Source organism: Platalea leucorodia (assembly GCF_965183815.1).
Source record: "Platalea leucorodia genome assembly, chromosome: 5".
Classification (NCBI taxonomy): domain Eukaryota; kingdom Metazoa; phylum Chordata; class Aves; order Pelecaniformes; family Threskiornithidae; genus Platalea; species Platalea leucorodia.
In genome coordinates, this window is record NC_138827.1 from 87153024 (window position 1) to 87178183 (window position 25160).

The 25160-nt window shown below is 40.6% G+C and overlaps 1 protein-coding gene across 1 annotated transcript in view; it reads right to left on the bottom strand.

Annotated features, from left to right (window-relative positions):
- CNTNAP5 (contactin associated protein family member 5) overlaps positions 1-25160 on the bottom strand; it is a gene marked incomplete at both ends in the record, with an annotated part of 289753 nt that overhangs the window by 124453 nt on the left and 140140 nt on the right. The window contains 5 exons of the mRNA XM_082312477.1: positions 5248-5419; positions 6548-6697; positions 9384-9648; positions 21376-21519; positions 24831-25015. Coding sequence (XP_082168603.1) covers positions 5248-5419; positions 6548-6697; positions 9384-9648; positions 21376-21519; positions 24831-25015 — 916 coding nt within the window. The remainder of the gene's footprint in view (positions 1-5247; positions 5420-6547; positions 6698-9383; positions 9649-21375; positions 21520-24830; positions 25016-25160) is intronic.

Below are 25160 nucleotides of genomic sequence, written 5' to 3' on the forward strand. Positions count from 1 at the left end.
CTTCATCTTGCAGTTGAAAAAATGAATGATGCATTTTTAGAAGCAAAAAGCAAATCAGGGAAGTGACAAATGAGTAGAAAGTGTTGCTTCTTCTCCCCTTTTTCTCTAAACCAGAAGTACTTAGGAAAATCTTTCCAGCTTGTATCTGTAAAGCCCCTAACATATACCTGCAGGTGAAGGATGGGGAGCCTGGCCATACACTTAAAGCTAGAGAGTTAGTGGAGCTCAACAGAAGGGTGTGAATCCATTCTGACTTACAGCATCTTATGAGGAGCAAATGAATTTTTTATGCTGCTTGCCACCTCCCCATCCCTTGACACGGACATCCCCCTTACAGATTAAGGGCCAAAGACAGAAAGCATTATTCTATTCTCATTAGACTTTCTTACTGCTCAGGCTTTCCCCTGGAAGCTTTTAGGTTTAATATGTCACTGCCAGAAGATGCCTCCCTTCCCAAAAACATGTACAGTGCAAAACACCAGGAGTGAGTGCTGTACAGTCCCTGTAACTACAACCTTAGTCTATATCACTCTGAACTGAAAATTAATTCAAAGAGAGCCTGCATTTATTTGTTTGGGCCTATGCCAGGTGGCTTTTGGTCAGAGATGGTCAACATAGTACGTGTACTGCTGCACAAGACTGCAGAGATACTCAAAGACATCTCTTTCCCTCCCCAACAAAAAGTTTCTGCATTCAAAGACTTCATGGCACCTTCACTTCCAGAAATCGCTGCCTTGTTACTTCCTTCTCTGTACTATGCCATAGAGGGGAAATGCCAGCATGCTGTAAGAAACTGTATTTTCTGACTTATTAATTCAGTGCAAAGCAAACAACTCCTCATGTGTACCTGCACTCCTAACCAAGCAGAAATCCTGAAAAAGCAACAACAAAGAGGGATAAAATTAAATCCACCTCTATGGCTTAGCAGAATATCATCTCATTTTTTCTTTACCTCTCATTGGAATGGGGATAAATGCATTGCAGGCCGCTATGACCTCTAACACGTCATAAGAGGAGCAGTGTAAGCACCACACTTTGCAACATCCTCAGAAAAGACTGAGCAATCTGTGTATTTGGACAACCACAGCAAACATACATACTATGAACAAAAGAAAAGAAAAAAAAAAACCAGCTGGATTAACAGCAGGAAGGCAGTGGGGATAATGCCAAGAGTCCTACAAACGCATTGCTACAGGAAAAATTGTTTCCCCCTACAGATTCTACTTTCCTGTTCCACAAGGCATTGGGAACAGTTTGCAGGAACAGCTTTTTCTTGAAGGAGATGAAGAGGGAATACGGCACTGCTCTGCAGGGCTTGTGGAGCAGACACAGCTCTGATATGAATAGATTGGGGATGCCTCTCCTTGCACAGGATGCGTCACCAAAGGACAACGTGTAGGTACCGTACAAGGGGATAGCAAATCAGAGACAACTTGAAATGCAGCAGTGGGAACATTAGTGATGCTGGCACTGCAGCTGAGGGCTAGAAACAGTCTCTTAACAGGAGATGGTGCTAAGTAGCCTTCTTCCATCATCGGGACAGTCCATATTGCTGTATTGAACTCCAGATTGTACAATGTCTTAACGTCCTACTGAAAGTACAGAAGACATGACTTTTCTGTGCGTTATCTGCTAATCCCAGCTCTTGCAGATACAGATCCCGAACTGCCCACTGAGTCAGGACCAGACCAGCTACTGGGCAGCCTCATTCACAGGCTCGCTGAGGCTGCAAGGAGCCTCTGGAGGTCTCTAGTAAAAGCCCCCTGCTCAAAGCAGGATCAGCAACAGGGTCAAGTTCACTTGTGTCTGCAAAAGTATCTTCACTTGGTACTGTCTCTCCAGTCACCAAACAGAAAGAAAGCAAAACTCTCTATGTTTCTATGGACATCCCCACTTCTTGTGTGTACTCTCTGATAGCGCAGCTAGTAACAGGGCATTTATTTCCTGAGAAATAGTTACTGAAGGAGGGAAATAACAAATACAGGGAGATAGCAAGCATTCATGCCAAGTTCATTTGAGCACACATATAGTTCAAATACTAGAGATCAGAGATGATGAGATATTAAGGCTTAGTTCCTCAGATGGCTCCATTTAAATTAATGGAGGCTCATCACTTTATACAGGGAATCCTGGTGTGTGTGGGGGGGTGGGGGTGGGGTGTATAATATGCTTACATAACTAGATTCTCTCTCAAAAACATACTGCCAGCATCAATAGTAGTCCCAGTTTATCATCTTTCAAATCAAAGTCATTAATTCTCTTTTTAAGGGCAGGCACAAGTTGCAGTGAGCTGCCTAACCACTGTTTTCAGAGCCCAGGTCTGAATGAGCTTGGCCTACAAGCCTGTAACGAATAAACTGCTTTCTAAACAGAGGCATATTCCTCAAAAGAGGTTTTTTGCTTAGATAACTAAGACAAATGTCCCATTTACATGTTAATTAAGCTACGCAATTCCCACATGCATTAAAATTACAAACACACGTGCTTTACAGTGCACACAGCAATAAATCTTATAATTAAGAAAGGGGAGATCACATTTCTCAGAGGAGATGCTTTTACAGAGTTTTAACACTCCTTATCTAGAGAGAATGAGCAGCTGGATATTGCATCCCTGGAGCCAGACCTTGACTTTCCTATAGTCCAGAGCTGCTGCAATACAGAGCACTAGTTGAATTGCAGTGACTAGCTGAATTACAGTGACTGGAAGTGTCAGTCATTTTGTGCAATGAATCAATTTGAACAAGATTTGAAAACATACTCAAGGGTACACCATGCAGACTAAACAGCAATATAGTCTTTAGATTTGAATTCAAATCTCCTGTTCTCCCAAACTTTCCATCTATGGTTTGTTGTAACCAATTATGCCATAATATAGGCTTGCAGAACCTAAAGTTTTCAAAAATGGTTAGGAGGAACACAGTCCACAAATACTTTCTTGTCCAGCCTTTCCTCAGCTCATCCACTGGCTTAAGATCAATTGTGTTGGCAAAATAACACAAAGGATTTGCCTCCTGTCTGCATTTTCTTTATTTATTTTCTTTGACTTTCTTTCACCCCTCTTTCCAACTCTCCCTTGCTGCTATGACCACTCTTGACTTCAATACTGCACTAGCAGTACTTCATTCTGTGAATCTTTGAACAACTTTTGTGTCTTCCTGAAATCAATTCTGTAAATTTAACCTCTCTCAAGATTGTGTCCCAGATCTGTAAAATGTGCAATATGATTTGGGGAAAAAAAAAAAAAAAAAAAGGCCTTCCTTCTTCCCTGCAAAACAGCTTCAGCATGGTTATTGGAGTTGCCAGACAGGGAGAGAGTGCCGGGTATTTCACTGAATGAGAAAGCTGCAATCTCCATGGTGCCAGTGAGGCTTGCACCCTTCCATGATGAGGGGAATTTCTGAACTTAAGCCCAACACTTTCCCACACCACAGGCTTCTCTCTTCCCCTTCAGGGCACTTCCACTGATACACCAAATCCAGCCATAAGAGAATCACTTTTGCAATTATAAATCAAATCCTTTTTTTTTCCTTTTTTTAAATCTACCTTGGTTTTGTGATCATATCTACTATACGATCTAGGAAGATCACATCTACTATATGATCATAACTACTATGGAACATATATGCTATAGATCTACCTAGATCATATGAGAGAGACACGTAAATTTAAGGCTGTCCACAAAACCACATTGGTAGAGAGCGCTTTAATCTTCACTAGATCATGTATAACTTTTGTTTACGCATGTGCTATATTCAAGGCAATGATTATATAAAGCACCACCATTCTTACGTTTGGATCCTTGCCCTAAATAATTGTATGGTATGATCACAGACTGATGCTTGTCGTCCTTGGGATACTGAAGATGAGGAAGACTCTTGCAGTAGTACCACAAATTTACATTGTAGCCTGGACTTGGTGACAATGAAGGCACCGTAGACACCCCATAGAACCTCTGCATCGTAGCAGAAGAGTTCTCTTCTGTTTCAATATACAAATATACAAGTTGCCTTTGAATGGTCCACTCGATCTTAAAGAATCTGTTTTTCCAAGAAAACAGCAAAAATACTTTGTTTCTCTTAGTTCTCAGAAAAGTTTACGTTTGACTTCCTTTTGTTAAATCAGCTGCATCTTATCAATTCCATCTGCCGTTTCAGGCACACCAAGTGTGAAATTCATATCCCCCTGAACTCAGTCACTGTTAAACACAGAAACAGGTTTGATCAGCAGAGTCAGTTTTTTCTCCATACAAGTTAACAAACATTCTATTTTTGTTCACTATTCAAAAGATTGCAGCTCCAGCAGGCTGATCCCTCCTACAGTAAACAATAATGGACATTGGCCTTCAGCCCCACCTGTCTAAGCAACATGTCTGAAAAAAATATGTTAAATGCTTAAGTTCCTAACCCATTTCCAAAATATCCTTACTGCTCTCTTAACTATCTGAAGAGCATGAAATTTCCAGCAGTTCCATTTCCGTTTTTCAGAATTTAGCTAGATTTTAAAAAAACAAAATCAAACCCTATTATTCCACGTACTAACTTCAAAGTAGACATTTGCAGAAATAATTCAGAAATATTTAGACACTAAAAATACATAGGAAGCAAAGGAGAAATTATTAAATACTTCAAAAAAATTGGTTGCTTATTTCCTCTCTACTTTTTATGAGAAAATCTGGGTTTTCTGTCAGGTTTCAGCTTAGGGGGATTCAGATCAGTATTTAACCTGAAATGTGTCTCTGGTAGATACAGACATGTCATCATTATATTGTCCTACCGAATGGGCAGTATGTCACATGAGGTGTACCATATCTTCATTGTAAACGTGCTATACTATAATGGCTAACAAGAAAAACTGTAAATGATCTACTTAAGTAAAAACAGCTAGTATATTAAGGGGATGACATGTTCTAATGAATCAAATAATTTTTCCTTCTCTTTCATTCCCCTCTAAAACTTCAAAGCAATCAAATGTTGTTTATGTATAAAATTTAATCCTTTCACCAATGTGTAGTTTGATTGAATTTGCATACTCTATTTCCTACAAGTCAATGTGAAGAGAGCCTCACATAACTGAAACCATTTCCCCTCCAGTTCTCTTATCTTTGCTGTAATATTTTCTATTAGTAGCTCTATTATGCCTAATATCCGTAATGCTGGCAGATTAGAATTTTCACTTAATGCAACCTGTATTTATAAACCACTAGGATGAAAAAAAGAACAAATATGAGAAAGAGGAAACAATAATTACCTGTCTTTGATGCCACACAGATCAATGTGTAAATCACTAAAATTCCCCAGGGAGCCTTGCTGAACTAAAATGAGGTCCTTGGGCTGGTTATCAATAAAGATGAGCCTCATACAGCCTTGAAAAGCAGTAATGGGATTTAAACATTGGGAATCGGTGAAATTGTCAGGGCACCCTGTGGGAAAAAGAGAAGAAGTAGAGAAGAATATTGGAATGTTCATCTATTTCTGCTGGGATTTCCTGATGCAAGAACTTGGAGGCTCATTATTCCAAGTGTTTTCATTCCTTGTGCTACACAACCTTCTATGTTATAAATCTTTCAGTAATTTTTTTTTTTTTTTTAAAGAGTAAAAAAAAAGAGAGCAGTGACTGGAAACATCAGAGTATGTGGTTTTCACATGTGCTAAGCAAAATCAAAATGTAGGTTTTTTCCGTCTTCTTTAAACTCCACAGTGGATAGCAACTGCCTCCGATAAAAAAGCTGTGCAAATTTTAAAATCATTCTGGGTTAAATTCTGCTGCTGAGACAATCCACAGAGTAAAAGGATGAAATCCTGTGGACAGCAAGAAAACCATTTGTATCTGAGCTTCCTCAGTATTTAGCCAGCTCTGAGATCCAAAGCCTTCTGTGCGTCCTCACTTAGTGCTGTATCCAGAGGGTTCATCAAGATCAGAGCCTCACTGCGGTAAGCACTACACCGAAATACATTAGATAAAGAGACAGTTGATGACACTCCCTTTATCTAAATTAATGCTTCCACTCCAAAAAGCAGAAGGTAGTATTTTTCAAGACTGTTCTTTCCATTTTCTAATTTGAGCTAAACCTACATTCATTTCCATGAGGGCACAGTACCTAAATACCTTTGTAGATCTAAGCCATATGTCAATTAAGTTCTGAAGTCTAAAGTCACTGAGCCTGATCAGCACAGTAATATCTACAGGAATATTAATAATACTAATAGTCCTCAGGCCTTTTAACTAGAAAAAAACACTTGTGGCTAATACAGCTATATAGCTATTGCGTGTTTTGCCAGCTAGATGCAGGTAGCCATTGGCTACCACTACCAGTAGTCCACTTTTACAGCTGTGTTAGCAGTTCTGCTCGTTCTCTCTCTGTCAAGGTTGACCAAGACCCTTCGATCTTCCCACAGTGCTGTATGCACTGCAACTTAATAAGGAGTCTAAAATCAGTTATTACAGCGTTTGCTCTTAGCTGCAGAGTGCACCTAGGGAGACATCAGTGGTGAGCACCTGAGGATCTGCATCATGAAAACCTGTCCTGTATCTGTCTGAAAGAACCTACCTCCAAAATAGTAGCTGTTCCCAGAGTAAATCCTTGAGGCAGTGGTTGCATGGCTAGCAGTGGCAGCGTTGTTATCCAGCGTCAGGGTAATGCGATGTCTTCTGGCATTGATGTTAACAGAATGCCAAAGCCCATCATGGAGATTGGTGCCTGGCAAGAAGCAAGTACGAAGAGTGAAAAAAAGAGGTGCAGGAGACCACTTTGTTCTTCAAACCTCCTTTTGCTTCCAGCTTATGACCACAAATGTGCAGCTGACCCCAAAACAGGGAGAACTGGCAGCTGAAAAGAACTCGTTACCTCTGGAAACAAAGTGGCATAGAAGAAAAGGCCCAAGAAAGAGAAAGATTTTGAGAGTATTTAAGTAGGTCATCTCACATTTTAATCTAACTTGTTTCTGGTACTGCAGGCACTCAGCAAGCTAGGAGGGCCATTTGTCTTTCTGGTAGCACATTATTACCATTTTGTGAGTGTTTATGTCTTATTTTCAGTCTGTTGGAAAACGCTTATAGCTCACAGGAGCGCACAGAGATGATCTCTGTTGAGCTTCTGGTACTAAACACATACCTGAGATTGCAGAGGATTAGACTCAGTGAGATGGTCATACCCTGTCTTAGGCTCCAATATGAAACCTGACAAACTCCAATAAGTACCAGTAGGATTTGTGTTCCTTAAAACCCTTCAGCACTAAGTTAGCGCACAGTCTTATTGATGGATATACTGAAGCCTTTCTATATTAGATTTCAACATGGGTCTTGAGAGAGCTGAGATTGTTGCTCTGACCAGGAACCTATGAAGGTACATGAGAGATTATGGTACTGGGTAGCCTCTGTCTCTTCTAGACACTTGTGCAAAGTGGGAAATAACCACTCTGTTTCCTTATTCTGAAAATCAGCGTTGCATCTCATGGCTCTTGAAACAGCACCACACAGCTACAAAGAAACTCCACATCTGCTATTCTGACAGCCATGAAAATCAGTGGGAAAGCTTCTGAGCTCACATACAGTGGTGCGGATCAAAAGTAAGCTAATTGCAGCTCAAAATACGCTACCACCAGGCTGGAGTCACCAAGACCAGGCACAGACTAGTATTTACTCCCCTCTCTAATGGAATATTTTTCCTTAATGTAGCTTTCAGAAGTAACAAATGAGCACTTAGTGACACAAAGAGGTGTGAGAACAGTTCAAAACAAAATAAAAAAAATTGTGGGTGTTATGTGTATGAAAAGCTATTTCATTATGAATTTGAAAATAAGACAATTTCCACAGCAATGGCTGTTAACGCATGGACAATTTCCATAGAATAAGAGGCTGGCTTCCCAGCAAAAATGGATGATTTTTCAACTAGAACAAGTCCATGTTGAAGTGAAATATGTTGCTGAAATTTGAAAAGATGTCAAAACAAAATAGGTCCCATTTGGGGCAAAAATAGGTCCATTCTTGAGCAAACATGAGTTTATTGTGAGTACCTGACATCTGCAGAACATGGCACTTGCAATTTCTGCATATTTTCCATGTGTAAGTAGGCAGTTTAGGAATGTTTTGGATAGCACCAAAGGCTGGGCATAGGTTCATAATTTCAGAACTACGTAAAAACAAATACACCCAACCAAATATTGACATTGTCTCAGCTTTGTCAACAATTTAATTAGGACTGCAATAAAGGCTGGAAACTCAGTTTTCAGCATTCAATTGCAGCAAGATAAGGCTGTAGCAATCTACATGAATAAGGATAGATGCAGGGCTGCCTCGTTTTCTATCATAAAGGCGAATGAAACACGTATATGGAACAGCTCTGCTTTGACAACTCTGTCAGATTTTCTCTCTCCTTCTTTTAAAAGACACATCTGCCCTCTTTTAGTCTGTACTGGGAATATTTTAATATTACATATTTTTAAACAGCTGCTCTTCTAGAAATTATTATTATTATTATTATTATTATTATTATTATTATTATTATTATTATTATTATTATTATTTAGTTCCATCTGAGTCTATTACTCATCCACCTTTAGAAACTGGGTATTCAACCTATGCAGAAAATGAATTTCTCACTCTCCCACCCAGCATGGCTGCACAGCAGCAAGGGATTTGCAGAGGCCCTGGGCCAAGAACATTTCTGTTTGGGATGCCAGCATGGCTTATATAGGTCACACTGGGAAGGCAGCTGGGCCACTCTGGTCCTGCCTCTGTTGGACAGTCTGAAATTGTTTCCCTGTTGTCTCTGGAAGTCAATGCATAGCTGTTCTGGTAAATGCTTACAAGCAATTTCCCCTGAATTTTAGGTCAGAGAGGCAACACCATTTCACCCTCTTGCATCCCGCCAGCTGCACGAAGCAACTTGCAAACTGGCTAAGGAGGCCAATGAGGGAATGTGAGGAGCGGAAGCCCATAGTCAGTCTCTCTTCTGAGCATACTGTAAAGGGAAAGCGTACAGCTACAGTCAGAGGAAGAAAATCAGCTCTGAGGCTGCCTTAACTTGTGCTGGGGAATGGTGCAGTGGCTGAGCTGGCTCCCAGATGACTTCAGCACAATCTGAGGATGGGAAACAAGAAGGTCTTCATGTGGCCTGACTGAAGAAAATTTAGCGTGACTGTTTAAGAACACAGAGGCTGAGCTAATTGTCAGGTACATTGAGTCTGAAGATCTCAGGATGCCAGCCTTCCATGCTTAGACCTACCTCAAGCTGCACTGAGTGGTTCTACCACTGGAAAGCAAGAAAAAATTTGAAAAGAGAAAAGAAGATTGCGTGCTTCCTTATTTCACTATCCTTTCATCCTGTGGGGTGAGACCTTTGTATTTTAAAGGGGGATAGATGAGAGTAAACAAAACTAAAGTACCTTCACTGATTTCCACTGGGTTCTCTGTCTCTTTCTGAATAAGTAGTGTCAATCTCCCACTATGAAGGTAAACCAAGAGAGGTCCCGAATTTTCAGACAATTCAGTGAACAAAAGTAAACCGTCTTTATTCCATGTTCGAAACTGGAAGCTGACTGACAAACCATCAATTTGAGGAGTGCCGGGTAGTAGCAAGTAGCTTCGACTGGTGCTCACAAAGGTGATAGGAACAATTTGTGGTTCTGAGCAGGAAAAGGTCACGTTCCCCTGCAAATAATAGAAAGCAAACATAATCAACGTGACCATTTTTTTCAGTCATCCCACAACATCCATAGTCAAATAAGCTCATTGGATTTCTAATGGCCCACAAGGCTGAAATAGGTATGTGTCTGAATGACACAAATCTTTGGAACTCATTAGGAGCTGTATCTGTCCATCCTGGGAAAACACATCTGACTTCAAAATTTTACTTTAACCCTAAATGGAAGAGAGGAGGGGATCAAAAATCAAAACCTCAATTCTTAGAAGGATCTAAACATGTCTAAATGTCCCAAACCAAGACCATGCCTGGGTGCAGAAGGGGTCATTTGGTAGCCCAGACAGACCATCTCTACATGGCCACATCTGCTTTGTGTTTCCCAGCACCTCCCATTTCAAGCTCAAGTTTAGTTTTATGTCAATACAATCAAACTCATTTGGATCTATATTGACTTCAGGAACTGACACTGAACCACTAGCAAGTTCACTCCAACCTTTCTGTGCTCCAGGATATGATGCAAATGTCCTGCATTGGCTCTGCACTGATGGGACTACAGTGGTGTGAACAAAGCAAGCTGCAAGTGAAACAACAAAGCATCCTCCAGTGCACAGGGATCCAACCAAACAGACTAGATTTATTCTAAATATAAGCCAAAATACAGCCATTAATGACAGTACTTTTTTGCCTATTTACACCAATGCTACATAACCTTAAAAGTAGAAACTCACTCATCTACTTGTATCTACTACCTGGGGTGAAACATGAGGCAAATTTCCTGCATTTATTTCAAATATTCAATATATAACTTGCAGTAGCACTACTGGTTATGCTTTCTTTTACTCAGAGTGACACAACCTTGTGCTACTCTAAATAATAAAAGTCCACTTAATAACACAGATAATTAAAAATTATTATTCTGAAATTATTTCAAAATTGATAAGAAAACTCAAAGAAAAAGTCACTTGAATACAGTATTTATAGTGGGATGAAGCAATAGTGAGGTTTCCTGGACAGTTCTAGGTCTCATGGTTTCCACGGGGCACTTTGAGGAATTATTAAAACATTACATACACAGTAAGTCTGGTGAAATCCAACACCATTTCAATGCCAAACTTAGTTGATTACCTCAGTCACCCAGCCCTGAAATCAATGATGCTGTTTGCCCAGCAGAGCAGCACATTTACTCAAAGCAGTTAGCAGAATCTGTACCAGCATGTATCGCTGTAGTTTGTAGATGAACCGACTCCATCGTTTTGTTTAGTCGTTGTAGATTACCCAACCCGGTCATTCAAGCCATGTAATAAAACCTTAACAATATATAAAGCCGGGATGCATTTAAGGAGCCACGTCTTTCAAAGCCACTCCAGGAGATCGTTGCAGCCAGCTTGCTTTGAACTAGGCTGCTTCATAAAATACCAACCGGAATCTGACAAAAACATTGGAGTAAAAGGCTTTCTCCATGGCACCACTTCTCATCAGAGCTGGTACCTCACTCTAACAGGATAATTATAATGAACAGCACTTGATGGATGTGTAGGAAGTTGCACAGTGCTTGGGGAATTCCTCTCTGAAATCACAGACAGCTGATGGAACTTTTCCGTATCTCTTTCAAATGCCTTTCTAGTTTTTGTTTTAAAATTGAAAATAAAAGTGCCAGAAAGAGACCGAGTTATCACTGGATGAAACAACCCTTGATAGATATGTATCTATATCAAGCTATTTATGTATTCCCTGCCCTGTTAGGTGCAAAATGCTCCATACCAGATTTAGCAATGACAAAAGGTATACATGGGTATATCATGTTAGAATGAGTTTTGAGATATAATCCAAAGCTTATCCAAACTCACATGAACATTAGTCAGGTGGGGAGTAGAATAGAAATTTGCTCTCAATCTTTTAAAAGTTTCTACTACCTGCTGAGTTTTGCCTGCATAAGAAATACCACAGGCTTCTTTTTGTTATTGTTGTTATATTTCCACCTCCATTTTCAATCGAATTCATGACAAATTACACAAAACAAAGACAGTCAACTGCAGTGATACAAACAAATATGGTTAACTTTCTCTAGAGCTTTTTAAAGGCTTAGACATTTAAAATGCTGATGACAAATTTTCTTTGGAATTTTAGACATTTACAGTGATTCAAGTAACTCAACACAAAGTAGTAAGATATTTACAGATATTATACATACATAACACCGGAGCTTGGAGGAAAGTTCAAACATTATCTGAGTCTGCACTCAAGTATCTAATTTGCTTCACTGGCAGTGGGAGGCTGTAACAAAACGCAAGACTGTAGAGGGGAGGATTTGCAACATTCAGACAGGATTTTCATCTCAAAGCTCTTCACAGATTTTACCTACCAGCAGAACAAGCTATGCCTAGACTGATTTAATGGTGCCAGAGAAGGTGAATACTAAGATGAAAAAACATGTTTGCAATGCACAACGAACTTTCAGATGACCTTAAAATAAGCCAGTAAAGACCCCGTGTAGTCAATATGCTTTCAGCTGTTTGCAGCAGCACCATAGCAAAGCATCCCTGATGCATACGCATGGGCCCAAATACAAGGTCAAATTTCTGTCCGCTTTTGATATGAGGTTCTCAGCACGTGCAACTAGCCGTAAACTCAGGGATTGTTGCGACCCCTTGAAAAACTCAGTAACACCTCTAGTCATTCACACTAGCTAGTAATTCATGCTATATGGGATCTGCACAGAAGTCTTGTACTGGGACAGGAGTGGCAAAGAGTGCTGACAGAACCCATGGCCAATGCTGGGACATATGTGCAGGATCTTTGCTTCTCCTTCCATGATTAACCAGGTGAGACTTCAGGCTCTGTGGCCTCTCCATTGACTACACTGAAGCAGAGCAGATGTGATCCCACCTGCCACAAGAACAAGCAGGTGGGAACACATAAAGGCAGTGCTGCAATATTCTGTGTACATGGGACTAAAGGTACATTTGAGGGATAGAAAACAGGCATTTTTGCCTTTTAACAAGGTATCTTTGTTACTCTTATTCAAGAATTGAGATCTCCATGATGTAAGGGGCCAATAACTAATTTTAGCCAGAGCTGAAAACTAGACAGGACATTGGGAAAAAAAATGTTAAATAAACCAATTGAGGCCATGGGAACTTAAATCAGTTCAATTGACTCATTTAGGAGGGAAAAACCTTCTTAAAGCAGCATTTCAGAGCAAAAACAGATGATGTAGTTAATACACACAAACAATAGCTGCTGACGTCCTTACACTGACCAATGCTGCCTACCTTCCTAGAGACAATAGCATGAAAATTTGAAAAAGAAATACACAGCAGTTACTTTGAAAAATGTTCATCCACTGAAGTGGGATAAGTTCCCATTACTAAACACTGTTACATTTGCCCTGAATGTTATTCTCAAACAAATTATTCCAGCAAGTCTAAGTTAGAAAAGTAAACAGCTGCCCCTAAACCTGCATCTGATCAGGAGCATTTTGCTTTAATTAGCAGCAGTTCTGGAACTCTCCAGGGTACATGCAAGACTTATGGCAGACACTTGATTTTATAACTGAACCCAGTTTAACTGAAAAGTAAAAGCTCATTGGCTAGGAAATACGACAGAAAGAATCTAATTCCTAGAGAAAATAAAGGAGACGCTCAGCTCTACCCAGCTGTTGGAAACTCCAGCTATCATGTGGTGTTTGAGAATTCCATTGAGTCCATCGTCTCCAGACTGATTAATGACTCCTCTAATAAGCAGTGAAATCTTTCCAAAAGAATTCTTATTGTTCTTACAAAGAACAACCTTCTGAACCTAAAAATTCAAGGGAGATATTTGCAATTTGTTCACCGTCTGCCACAACACTTAAGACAAGAGTGCAAGCACCCAGATTTCTGCAGGTGGAGTGCGGTTGCAAAGGTGGTTCTTGTTCAAGACGTTGAATGAACAAGTGACAGCATATTACAGCATTTTAAGGAAGAATCAGAGCCTTTCCTATTAAAAAGAAAATAGAAGAACACTGTTGCTAAGTGATGAGGATAAAAGTGGATTACACAGAAGATCCTCCGAGCCATAAGCCTCATCTAAAAGTGACTGGAGTCTTTCCAGTGACTTCTGTGGGACTGCAATAAAACCTGTATAACTTTAATGAACCATTTCAGTCTTTTCTTGCTTTTCTTCATGTAGTATTGTGTACTAGAATGAAGACAGAAGACTGCTACAACACCACAGTCAGGGCAGTTGGTGACAAGTTTCTTATACATCCCCCTCGCTCTCACTGAATACTAATCAAGAGCAGTATGTATTTGGGAAATTATTCAAACTGACAGCTGAACTGAAATCCTCAACATTTAGCCTGCCAAAGGATATAGGCCAAGATCACAGCTTGAACAAGAAGAACAATAAATTAGTATTTCTGAGCTCTCATTCTACCTGTGGGTTAGAGCATCAAATGGGCACTTACTTTCCTCATTAATCATTCTATGGATACTATCCAATAAAAAGGATATCTTGCTTTCTACAGAGGATTAGAAAGGAAGATTTCATATGACAGGTAAGGGGACTAAAATCCCAGGCCTGGCTGAGATACAAATGTGGTTAAACTGGCAAGAAAATCTCCAGTTTGGAAACTCGCGGACTATTTCTATCTGTGAAGAGACTGAGGTTGCAGACGAATTTGCAAAGAGAGTAACAGAGGTAAAAGGTGACCTCTGATGCAGTTTTAAAAGGATAAGATGAAAGATTGTCATTCAACTCTGAGCAACTGGATTTTAAGAATGGGGGAAGTCCCTTCAAATCCTGTTTTTAAATTGACTATCTCAAGCAGAACAGATGCCAGGAGACCCACATAGATTTCAAGTGCTTCTCAAATCAAGACATTGCTAAGCACTGAATGAAAAGCAAATCAAAGTGAGATACCTACTCCAGCTTACTGACATACTGGTGCAAACTCTCTTCAAACAGGATGTGGGAGCACCAAGATGCATCGTGTTACTTGAGTTAGGACTAGTCCACTGAGTGCGCAACTAGTCCATCCCAAGAGCTCATACTTTAAGAGAAGTTCCTATACTGAGGTGGGTTTCTCTTTCTCTGAGCAAAATTTCATGATGGAAATCTGAAAGCTTACCTGATCCAAGTTTCAATGAAACTAACATATCCTTGTGATAATCACCCCTGTGATAGAGAACTGCCATATCTTCGCTCACACGTGACTCACACGTAGGTCAATAAAATGTTAATTGTTTATCACATTAAGTTGTTTACATTAAGATAATGTTCCTATGTTGGAAAAAGTAGCATTTAACAAAAAAGAAAGCTTTGAAAAAATTGAAACATTGTTACTGTGACAGAATGAAGGATGAGACACTTGGCTAGACATTCCTGGGTGTTCTTTATCTCGGACTCCTAAGCTGACTATGTCACTGGCCAGAAGTGGAACAAAGAATTTTATCATTTTTATGCCCATAGTAACTGTACATTATAGATTCATTATATGGTACAATAGCTAAGAGTTGCTGATAAAAAATGGGAGCAAATATAGAGCTAATTTGGAAAAATCATATATCATTTTCCTCAGAGAGACAGGAAAAGGGAAAAAAGAACACAGGAGGAAACAGCAAAAAAAATATAGACCACTTAATATTTTCCTCCTTTGAGCAACAAGAAGGAATGAAGCCAGCCTTTCAAATTCAGCTTGCCAGAAGTGAATAAGATAGATGTCTTAGATCAAACTGGCAAATTAGCACAATCCAAGCCCAAATTTTGTTCCAGTTCAAGGTAAACTGATCTACAGCTTATTAGTTTTTATTACCTGGAACAAAACACAGCAGCAAGGAGTGGGGTTTACTATTATTCTAATTATTATAATTATGAAAACAGAGCCACATCTACCTTAAAATACAAAAGTGCATAGAAAGCAATTACTAGCTTTTTTATTTATTAGTTTTCTTTATTAGGTTTTCCTCTTTTAAATTCCAATCATCTGTGTATCATAGCACATCACCAGCCTAAATAGTTGGTATGAACTGCACACACTCCAGGCTCTTGACTGTGACGGGGTCAGCTTGCCCCTTTCTGTTATGCCAGGCAGCCAAGTACCAAGCAGTTCCCAGGGCCTTAGCAACTGGAATAAGACCTTAAAAAAAAAAAAAAAGACATTTAAGCCTTGGCTTTACAGCAAATTACATTCTCCCCCATTTTCCCTATCCCCTGCTAACTCCTATGACAATAATTAGCCATCTCTCTTGCTCTCCTACAGGGACTAACAGCTTTATCACCTCCTGCCTTGAGACATCCTCCTCTGCTCAGCAGGTCCTAACTGCCCTATTCACTCAATTTGACTACCCAGATAATGTAATAAATTAAACTCTGAACAACTGTTTCTAATCTGTAATTTGCTGAAGGCTGATGACTCTCAAAAAGGCATTGTTTGCTCAAAAACGTGTCAATTTTTTCCTGTATATGTCAACTAGTATTATAAAAAAATATGGCCTCTCTCCTCAAAAGACTTGCTTCACTTGTGGTCATCACAACTATCAAAATCCTAACAAAGAAACTTTTATATCAAGAAAAGGAGAGTTTATTATTGCAGCGCCATGCTGGATTAAATATTTCCAGACTGAAAGCCTTTAGAATTGTAGGCAAAGCCAACCGAAATCAATGGGAAAACTGTCATTTAAACAGACTTTATTTCAAGACATTGATTGAGGTGACACAATTTCTTTCAAAACAATCCTGTTATACCATTCAGCAACAATAAAATGGGATCTTAAAACTAACTCTGTTTATATAGACTTTCTTACTATTCCACACTACACGTAGGATGTGAAGAGACTCATGTGAAGAACCAGAGAGCAGAGAGGAAGACAGAAGAAACCATACAAAGCTATTTTTACAGGAACCAAACATTTCTGGAATCTGAGTTCACTTGCCTTATCTAAAGAATAGCAAATTCAGTTCTCTTTTTAATGTGCATGTGTAACTCTCGCTTTCATTAAATAATTGCGCAAAACTTTTCTTTTTTTAATAAATTGAACTTAGTCCTATAGGAAGTTGTGAAAAATGTCACTAAATAGTTCCAACACTTTTTATTTATGATTCTTATAGTCTGATTGCAGTGCGAAAACTAATGAAAAATTAAAAATAAAATAAAAAAAAAAAAGATATATCTAGCTCCTGGTTCTTCAAACCCTAGTAGGGGCCTTCACAAATCACCAGCCTAATATTCTCAGATATATCAACACTTGCAATAGCACTTTGGTAGAATGAGACGTGCGTAGACAAGTAAATTCTTCTCAAGATGAAGGTACCTCAAATCAGCTTAATAAAATAGCATGTTTGGATTCTCTATAAAGCGAATGAATTATTAGTTTACATTCTCCTGTCACTAGGTATCTTTCCTTGCTCTTTGATGCTGGCAATTGGCTATTTCCCTGAGGCACTACGGTGATGCATTTACGTGTCACCACATCCCTTGCTGTGCTGAATCGTCACTCCCAGATTCAACATGGCAGTCCGACGTAGAAATTCAAGCATATCTAAGGGCTGACAACTTCTGCCTTACAAATATCGTGCACTCCTCTCAAATTAGTGCAGGGTTTGCTCTGCTAAATAAAAATACAACTCCAATTCCTATTAGCCAAAGGTAACAGAAGGGAAAGGGGGATAGGGTTTTCCTCAATTTCAGCGAGTATGTAGGGTGGAGCATTGAGAAGATCAAACACAGCATCTTTTCATGACCTCTTCATTTCTTTTCTTCAGCTAGACAGCTTCTTATTTTGGCATCACAAATAAGTGGCTCACGAAAATATTTAAGACCCTGGCCACAGGTTACATTAGAGCAGTTTCTAAAGGTGCAACCTGAATCTAGCAGTAGGTAACCACTGGTGGCCAGGATACTATAGCTATTTTCAGGGTGCTATAGCTATTTTTCTCTTAACTACTTTATGAATTCTCAATGGATTTCTCTTCCTAGAACTTGTCCCATCTCCTCCTGCATCTACATACACTCTTAACAAGCACAAAATCATTCAATGAGGACTTCACCATCCCAGATATCAGCAGGTCAAATATCCTTCTGTGAAGGACAATCTCCCTTCTGCTTCTTGTTAATGTGGCTCCTACTAGTGTATTTTCCTGCCCCTAACTAGTTGCCCAAGAAGCGTAACTGCTGTACAATTTCTTATAATGGGCAGTCTGCACTTCTTTTGTGCTGAGAAGACAGCTAGTAAATAGGACAGATCTTTAGATTATTATTTTAAAGCATTTTCTGAGGTTTCCCAAGGGTCCACCCCTATGACCATGACAGTGGTAATTACAGAAATTTGACTTCTCATAACCTCTTGCAATTAAAACCAGTAATTGCTTCAGAGGGCAAATAAAAGATCCCCTATCATTTCTCTACATTCAACAACCTAGAGGAGAGAAAAAAAAACACAACTAAAAACTCACAACATGCCATCAGGCACAGAAGAAACCCAAGAGAAGATAGATAGCCTGTCCAAATAGATAGGGCTACCACATATACAGGTGTGCTCGTTTTGGCTGGGTTATAGTTAATTTTCTTCACAGTAGCTACTATGGAGTTATGTTTTAGATTTGTGCTGGAAACAGTGTCAATAACACACAGATGTTTTTGTTATTGTTGAGCAGTGCTTACACTAGGTCAAGGCCTTTTCTGCTTCTCACACCACCCCACCAGTGAGTAGGCTGGGGGTGCACAAGAAGCTGGGAGGGAACACAGCTGGGACAGCTGACCCCAGCTGACCAAAGGGATATCCCATACCGTATCATGACATGCTTAGCATATATAAAGCTGGGGGAAGAAGAAGGAAGGGGGGGACATTCGGAGTGTTGGAATTTGTCTTCCCAAGTAACTGTTACGCGTGATGGAGCCCTGCTTTCCTGGAGATGGCTGAACACCTGCCTGCCGATGAGTAGTGAATGAATTCCTTGTTTTGCTTTGCTTGTGTATGCAGCTTTTACTTTACCTATTAAACTGTTTTTATCTCAACCCATGAGTTTTCTCACTTTTACTCTTCCGATTCTCTCCCCCATCCCACCTGGGGGGGAGTGAGTGAGTGGCTGTGTAGTGCTTAGTTGCCAGTTGGGGTTAAACCATGACAAGAGGTTAAGTATCAGGCTATATAAAAATGGAATTCTGAAGGCAAGTTCCAGTTCAAAGAGACAGGCTGCCTCGTTATCTTGAGATGTCTTCTCAAGGGGATTTACTGCAAGTCTGACAACTGCAAATGAGTTACAGAAAAAAACAGGAGGAATGATAATCACAGCCACCACCCAGGAGTACGATACATAGTACAGTACTCTGTTATTGACAACCTGTAGTTTCTTCCTCTGACTTTAAATGTGGCTGATTTGAGACCATTATTTATATGGATGAGGACCTACTTCATAAGAGGAAATCTATACCTCCAAAGCTGATGTATCATTCTCCTGCTTGTGTGAAATATGTCAGCAGTAAAAAAACCAAAGTTGATGGGTATGAAAATCCACAAGTTTAGCTCACTGACTGTGTCAATGTTCACAAAGGCACACAGAATGAAGCAGAGACCGAGCGTTGAAGTCTGCCTCCCTTTTGGAGGCTAAAACTAGTGCCTCTGAGCGTTAATGGCTTTCTAATCCCAAACCAGCCAGTTTGTCCTCAAATATTTTTTGTTAGGAGACAAAAGTATTTTGGGGACTAACGATGCAGAAACATCTCTGGTGATCTCCAGCTTGTGGGGACGGAACACAAGTACACAACATGTTGTTGGAAGAAGTGATTCCAAGTCCCTGCTATATTTAATTATTCTTCTGTGCTGTCCCTTTCATCACATTTCCACTCAGGACAAACTTAGCAACTATAAAGACATGAAGCAGAGAAGCTTGCAGCTCCCTGGGGATATGGATTGTTGCTTGAAAACCTCAATGAACTTGGAGTAAAAGCATTTAGTGCAGAGGAAGTCTGGCAGGCAAAAGACTACATTTAGCAAGAACAAGTTATTTTAGTTTGAGTAAGTAAATTGTTAAGGAGTGGGGAAGAGCAGGATGATGAGAGAGGGAGATCAGCCTGTGAAAGCTGGAAGCACCTGAGAGTTGCTAGAGGAGATAAATAGCTGTGAAGGAAAACAACAGATTTATGGGTGCTGTTTCCTGTAGAAGGATGTTCATCTAAGATTACGAGGCACTGTGAGTGTGGCAACCTTTCCATGTACTTTGCATACAGAAGTGTCACAGACACAGCACATAGCAGCTCATAAATCTTGCAAAATGCAGTACAGCAGCCAGCCTTTGAAAACTATTGTGTTAAAATTATCACTTCTGTAAGGGAGATTGAAAGATGGGGGCACATCCCTGCTACCTTAAATTGATGAAAGAAGCAGGATTCCTAGACCTTCGATCTAACATTGGCTGAATCAAGCATTTCGTAACAGAGTTTCATTGCTTGGGGCCATGTTACACCCAGACAATACCCTTCAGAGAAAAAGCGCATTACAAAGTTTTTCTTTTCCCCTTTAGGAAAGCATTCCCATTACCCAGCTGGCAAAACAACCAGCTGTTTAATGACCTAAGAAGCAGACCAGGGATCTTTGCTCCCCTTAGAAAGTAAGCTGAGGGGAAGAGCAATTTAACACAGTTCATAAGATTTGTGCCTTAGAGTCCTGAGTCAGAGCAATCAAACTTGAGGTTATTAAAGCAAAGTCTCTCAGTCCCAGGCTAGGGCAGCATCCCAGAGGCAGTCTTGACTGTCAGCAACACAATGCAGGACTTCTCACCCATCACCTTTCCATTTTCCATTTCCCTGTGTGTTCAGCCTCGCCCTAGGCAGGGAAAGTGAGGAAAGGAAGAACTTCTTGTGATCTTCCGGCTTGCTTTACTGTAGCTTCAGTCTGCTTATACACATTACTACAAAGTAGAAGATGCTATAAGGGCCAGAAGCAGTTTCACCTCCACGTTCTCCAAAGATACGGTATTAGCCAGAAGGCATATATCAAAGCATGGCACAGGAGTGAGGCACAAGCTAAACAAAGAGCTGAATTATTTACAATTTGTCAAGGCTGCATGGGAATGTACTATTCCCTCTTGTTATGAAATAAAATGTTCTTTATTTTGCTCATGATATATTTAAACATATCAGTAATTTTGGACATTATTAGGTGTGAAGTTACATTTATGATTTATGTTAGCAGGCTGGGTAAGACTGTAGTTCCTTTTGTTTTACCTCTACCATCCCTCATTTAGAGACAGTAGTACCAAGTCAATGGTTCTCAGACCTGCCAATATACTGAATATAAGGGGCAGCACGAAGGAAAATATTTCCAATAATAAAAGAAATAGTTATTCTTCTCTATAATAACAACTCAAATAGCAGAATAAAATTTTGCTACTACTGTACTCCACAACAGTGATGGAGAATGGTTCAGAAAATAAGATTTTATCTGAGTTAACCAGAAAAAAAAGTCTCTATGACTTCTATCATGCCATCAAAAAGACACCTTTTAATCTTGGAAAAGAAATTAAAAAGTTTCTCCAAACAAATTCTAATACACCTGAAAAGTCAGAGAAACGTATTAACTTTCACATGTCTTTCAATAATTCTCACCACAGCGCTGGCTGGTGTTATCCTCAGCAACATCATTTTAACAAGGTAATTATGCCCATAGCTATCTAAATCTGAACTCCACTCATTCAATGCAGCCAGTAGCACCAACAGCCTGGAAGTATAAAACAAAAGCATACATTATGTCTCTTACCACAGTATAGATCTGAGGTTTGCGCCTTTTTGCCAGGTCAATTATATTGACTCCGTTGTAATAAAGGTTCTCAATGCACCCGTGGAAATTTTTCCTCTGAAAGGTTCCTGGTTTCCCTGGGACTGGAATCCCTCCGAAACTCAGCTTTTGGAAAGAATAAGAACAGTATTTAGTTATTACCCCAAAAGCAAGAGGGCAGAGCCCCACTCCATGGAGCCAGCCAGGATATTATCTAAGAATCAAGTCACATTAATAGCATCACCTCAGAGCACAAAGCAGGGCCTGGCTGCTCAACAGGGGAATTACATGTTGCATAGCCTTACAGCTGTTGGAGAAACACCGCTGCTGCAGACAGCTTTTAAGTGCCTTGACATACCACTTCACCAACCTAGCACCACCAGCGCCCCACCCAGGAACACCCAATACGCAATTTAATGTTCAAACGGTCTCCAGCCCACAGCCCCCACTGGCCTGGAGGCTGCCACCCAGCAGCAGACCACGGTGGCCGGGAACCACTGAGCAATGGGGGAATAAACTCTTCCTGCCCACAGAGCACTGAGTTTGTCTGTGAGCTGGAGTCACCCCTTTCCACCAAGCATGTATCTGAACAGTTCTGGTTTCAGCCAGTGGAGGGTAGTATTACACACACAAACTACCCCATTTGCACCTTGCAATCGTTTTCCCTAAATTTCACTTTGGTTTGGTCTTTACAATACTCCTATGCGGTATTCAGGACTCAGCAGTGTAACGGAGAAGTTCTGCAGCTTACACACTTAAATAAAACTTAAGCTGTGCTGTTGTCTAAGCACTAGAAGATGTTAGTGTTATGCAGATTACAACTCACCACTTAACTAGGGGGCTGAAAGCCCTGGGAGGATAAAGAGTCTAAGAAAATAAAGCTTCCAAAATCCTTGAATCAGAATTACTTTAGATTCCCAAGAAAAGAAAGAAGGAAAGGGGGGAGGGGGGATAAAACAAACCACAACCCAAAAAACTTCTGATAATCCTATTTTCATTTTTCAGATGACACAGCTCGTTTCTAATTAGCTCCACTGGCCTTTTTGGCAAAGTCTTCCTGGTGGTACCACTGGGTTTTTATTCTTTTTTCCCATCGCAGCCAGCAGCATTGTACACGATATAAAGCAGGTGGGGATCCTGCAGCCACCACACTTCACAGGGCTTCCCGTGCATCAGGAGCTGTGCTGCAATCCTGCTGCATCCACTGCAGCAAGGGCATGCACTGCTGTGCGGCACCACCTACACGCTGACGGCTGCTGGAACCTTGTCAGCCTTATTCCTCTGTCACAACTCCTAATGGGTCGCCTCAGCTCATTATTACAAAAATAAAGGGAAATTTGGGAGTTATTTTTCCTCCCACTCCACCTTACAAGCTGGGATACACAAGCAAATGAAACATGCCTGGATAACCTTGAAAGCACTTCTTTGAAAACAAGTCCTTAATGAACTTGCACCTCGGTTGTATTAATTGATCACTTCAGAGGAATAAAGAGTGAACAGACTGCTACTTTACATCACTTGCAGGTTTGTTATTGGCATGAGGGCTTATGTGGTAGCGATGTTTTTTTCCAGTGAGAATCATTAGTTCTTCCTCAGAACACCAGACTTTCCTTCTTTCATGTTCTATGCTTTAAGTATCTTGCTTAGGGACTCTGTACTGGGTTTCAAAACCAGAAGAAAAATCAATATCAATTATACCACTGCATTATTAAGAAAATAGTTTCCTTTGTGATTGGTAATAATTTTAATTACTAAACTAATGGTTTTATTACCCTCAGTAAGGCCTTTAATCCCTAAAGTGTGCTGAGATAAACTTTCAGTAGACTGTATTGCTGAAATGTTTGACTGAAAGATTGTCTCAGTGCAAATGGAAAGAAAACACATTGTGTGAAAAACTAAGCACCAGGGGCCAGCACTGAGTGCCACAGAGGTCAGAGGTGATGCTGATTTACACCAGCTGAAGATCTTCTCTACCATGCTCCCTGTTTTGGAACATCTGGAAAAATGTTCTGCTTATTACATTGGAGCCTGAATTTTCCCTAATTGGCATCAACCTTGTAGCAGGAAGCAAGGAATTTTATTACTTTGAAATTAGGAAAGCTGATGACTCAATTGTTCGGCTTTTCTCAACTCCATCTTAAAAGTCATTACAGCTTTGGCCCTTGCTAGTTCAGTCTGAAGCTGTTCCAGAATCTCACTGCTCAAATGTGTTGTCTCTACTAAATGTGCTTGTGATTTGGTACAGCAGTGCCAGGGGACAGGTAACACTCTCTCCAACCTGGTTTGTGCAATGCAAAGAAGGGAATTTCAGCTGGAACATGAGAGGAGCAGAGAGCAGGCACCTGCCACTGCTGAGCTGTCTGCTTTTGTCCCTTGGATGTGCTGGGAATTGATCCTTTCCAGAGAAACGAATCCAAAGTGCAGAGGGGAAACTTGTGGTCTCTTAAGCAATGAACCATGTCAGCTCAACACATCCAGACAGGGTGATGGCTCTGACTGTGCAAGCATGACCCTGTGCCTTGTGGGCTAGCAAGACTCAGTAGACAGGCGCGTGGGGATAAAAATGAACATGGGTAATTTGCACGCAGGTGCGCGTTCGTGGGGGGAACAGATGAGGAACTGCCTTGCATATAGATATGAAGATATAAAAGTTTTTTAAGGTATTTTTTACTGACTACCAGCTATAAGCACTGAACTGCTGGAGCGATAGAAACTGCACTCTGCCACACCTTGGCCTCAGCACAAGGGAGCACACCAGCCTCGGGTTTTATGGGCAGGCAGGATGTTTCCTCTGCTCAGTCCTTCCTTGGCTGAGCTACTCTCACTCCCTAGACCAGGATGCTCTGCACCAGAACCCCAGATGTGAAGGGATCTGGGTCAGAGCTAGTTGTCTTGAAAGTCATGCTCAGGGTCTTCCATTCCTAGTAGGAAGACAATGGTCTTTAGCTGCTCATCTCTATGTGGAGAGCTGTAATCCGAGCAAATGGTGGCTGGATAGAGGCACAACTCAGAGCTGGTATCCCATGGTCATATCAATCAGATGCAGCGATGGTGCACAATGATCCCGTTAAAATCATATTGGAGACGATGACACAACACCTCTCCCTATAAGTGCGGTCACTCCCTGAAGATTTGGCTAGAATCCAGGCTATACCTTTTAGTTTAGTTCAAAGTCTGTCATTCTTTGAAGTGTAAGCATAATCCAATGTGTATTTGCCCAGAGACTGGCCATTTTCTGAGACTGTCATATACACAGTTGCACTGACATAGTGTATGTTTGTTAATTATGAAAGGAGCTCTCCAGGAAGGAAATACTAAATAAAGAAAAGATCTTTGCTGGAAAAAAACAGCTCATAGTGCGGTTGTTTTCCATCACATTTATTTTATACCAATTCAGTCTCATCTCCCAGGTTATAACCTTAAAGGGCTTCACACACCTCATAATCAATATCCAAGTGATCTGAATCCCCCTTCGTTCGGAAATGCTGGGTGTGCTTGTCCACTGTGAAGTTCACTTGCTTGTTGAAGCGCTCTATGAGAACCGAGTGCCAGTGCTGGTCATCCAGGAGGCTGCCCAGGGTGACAGACATGTGGCTGTTACTGAAGTGCAGGTTGGAGTCCCCTGGAGAGGTAGTGACAGGCAGAAGACACCAGAGTTACTTCTAGGCCCTTAAATGAAGTATGGGGACTCAAGGGGAGCACAGACCAGTGCTCCTACATGGAAACTGGAGCTCTGCCCATCAGAAACAGACTCTTGTCAAAGCTTG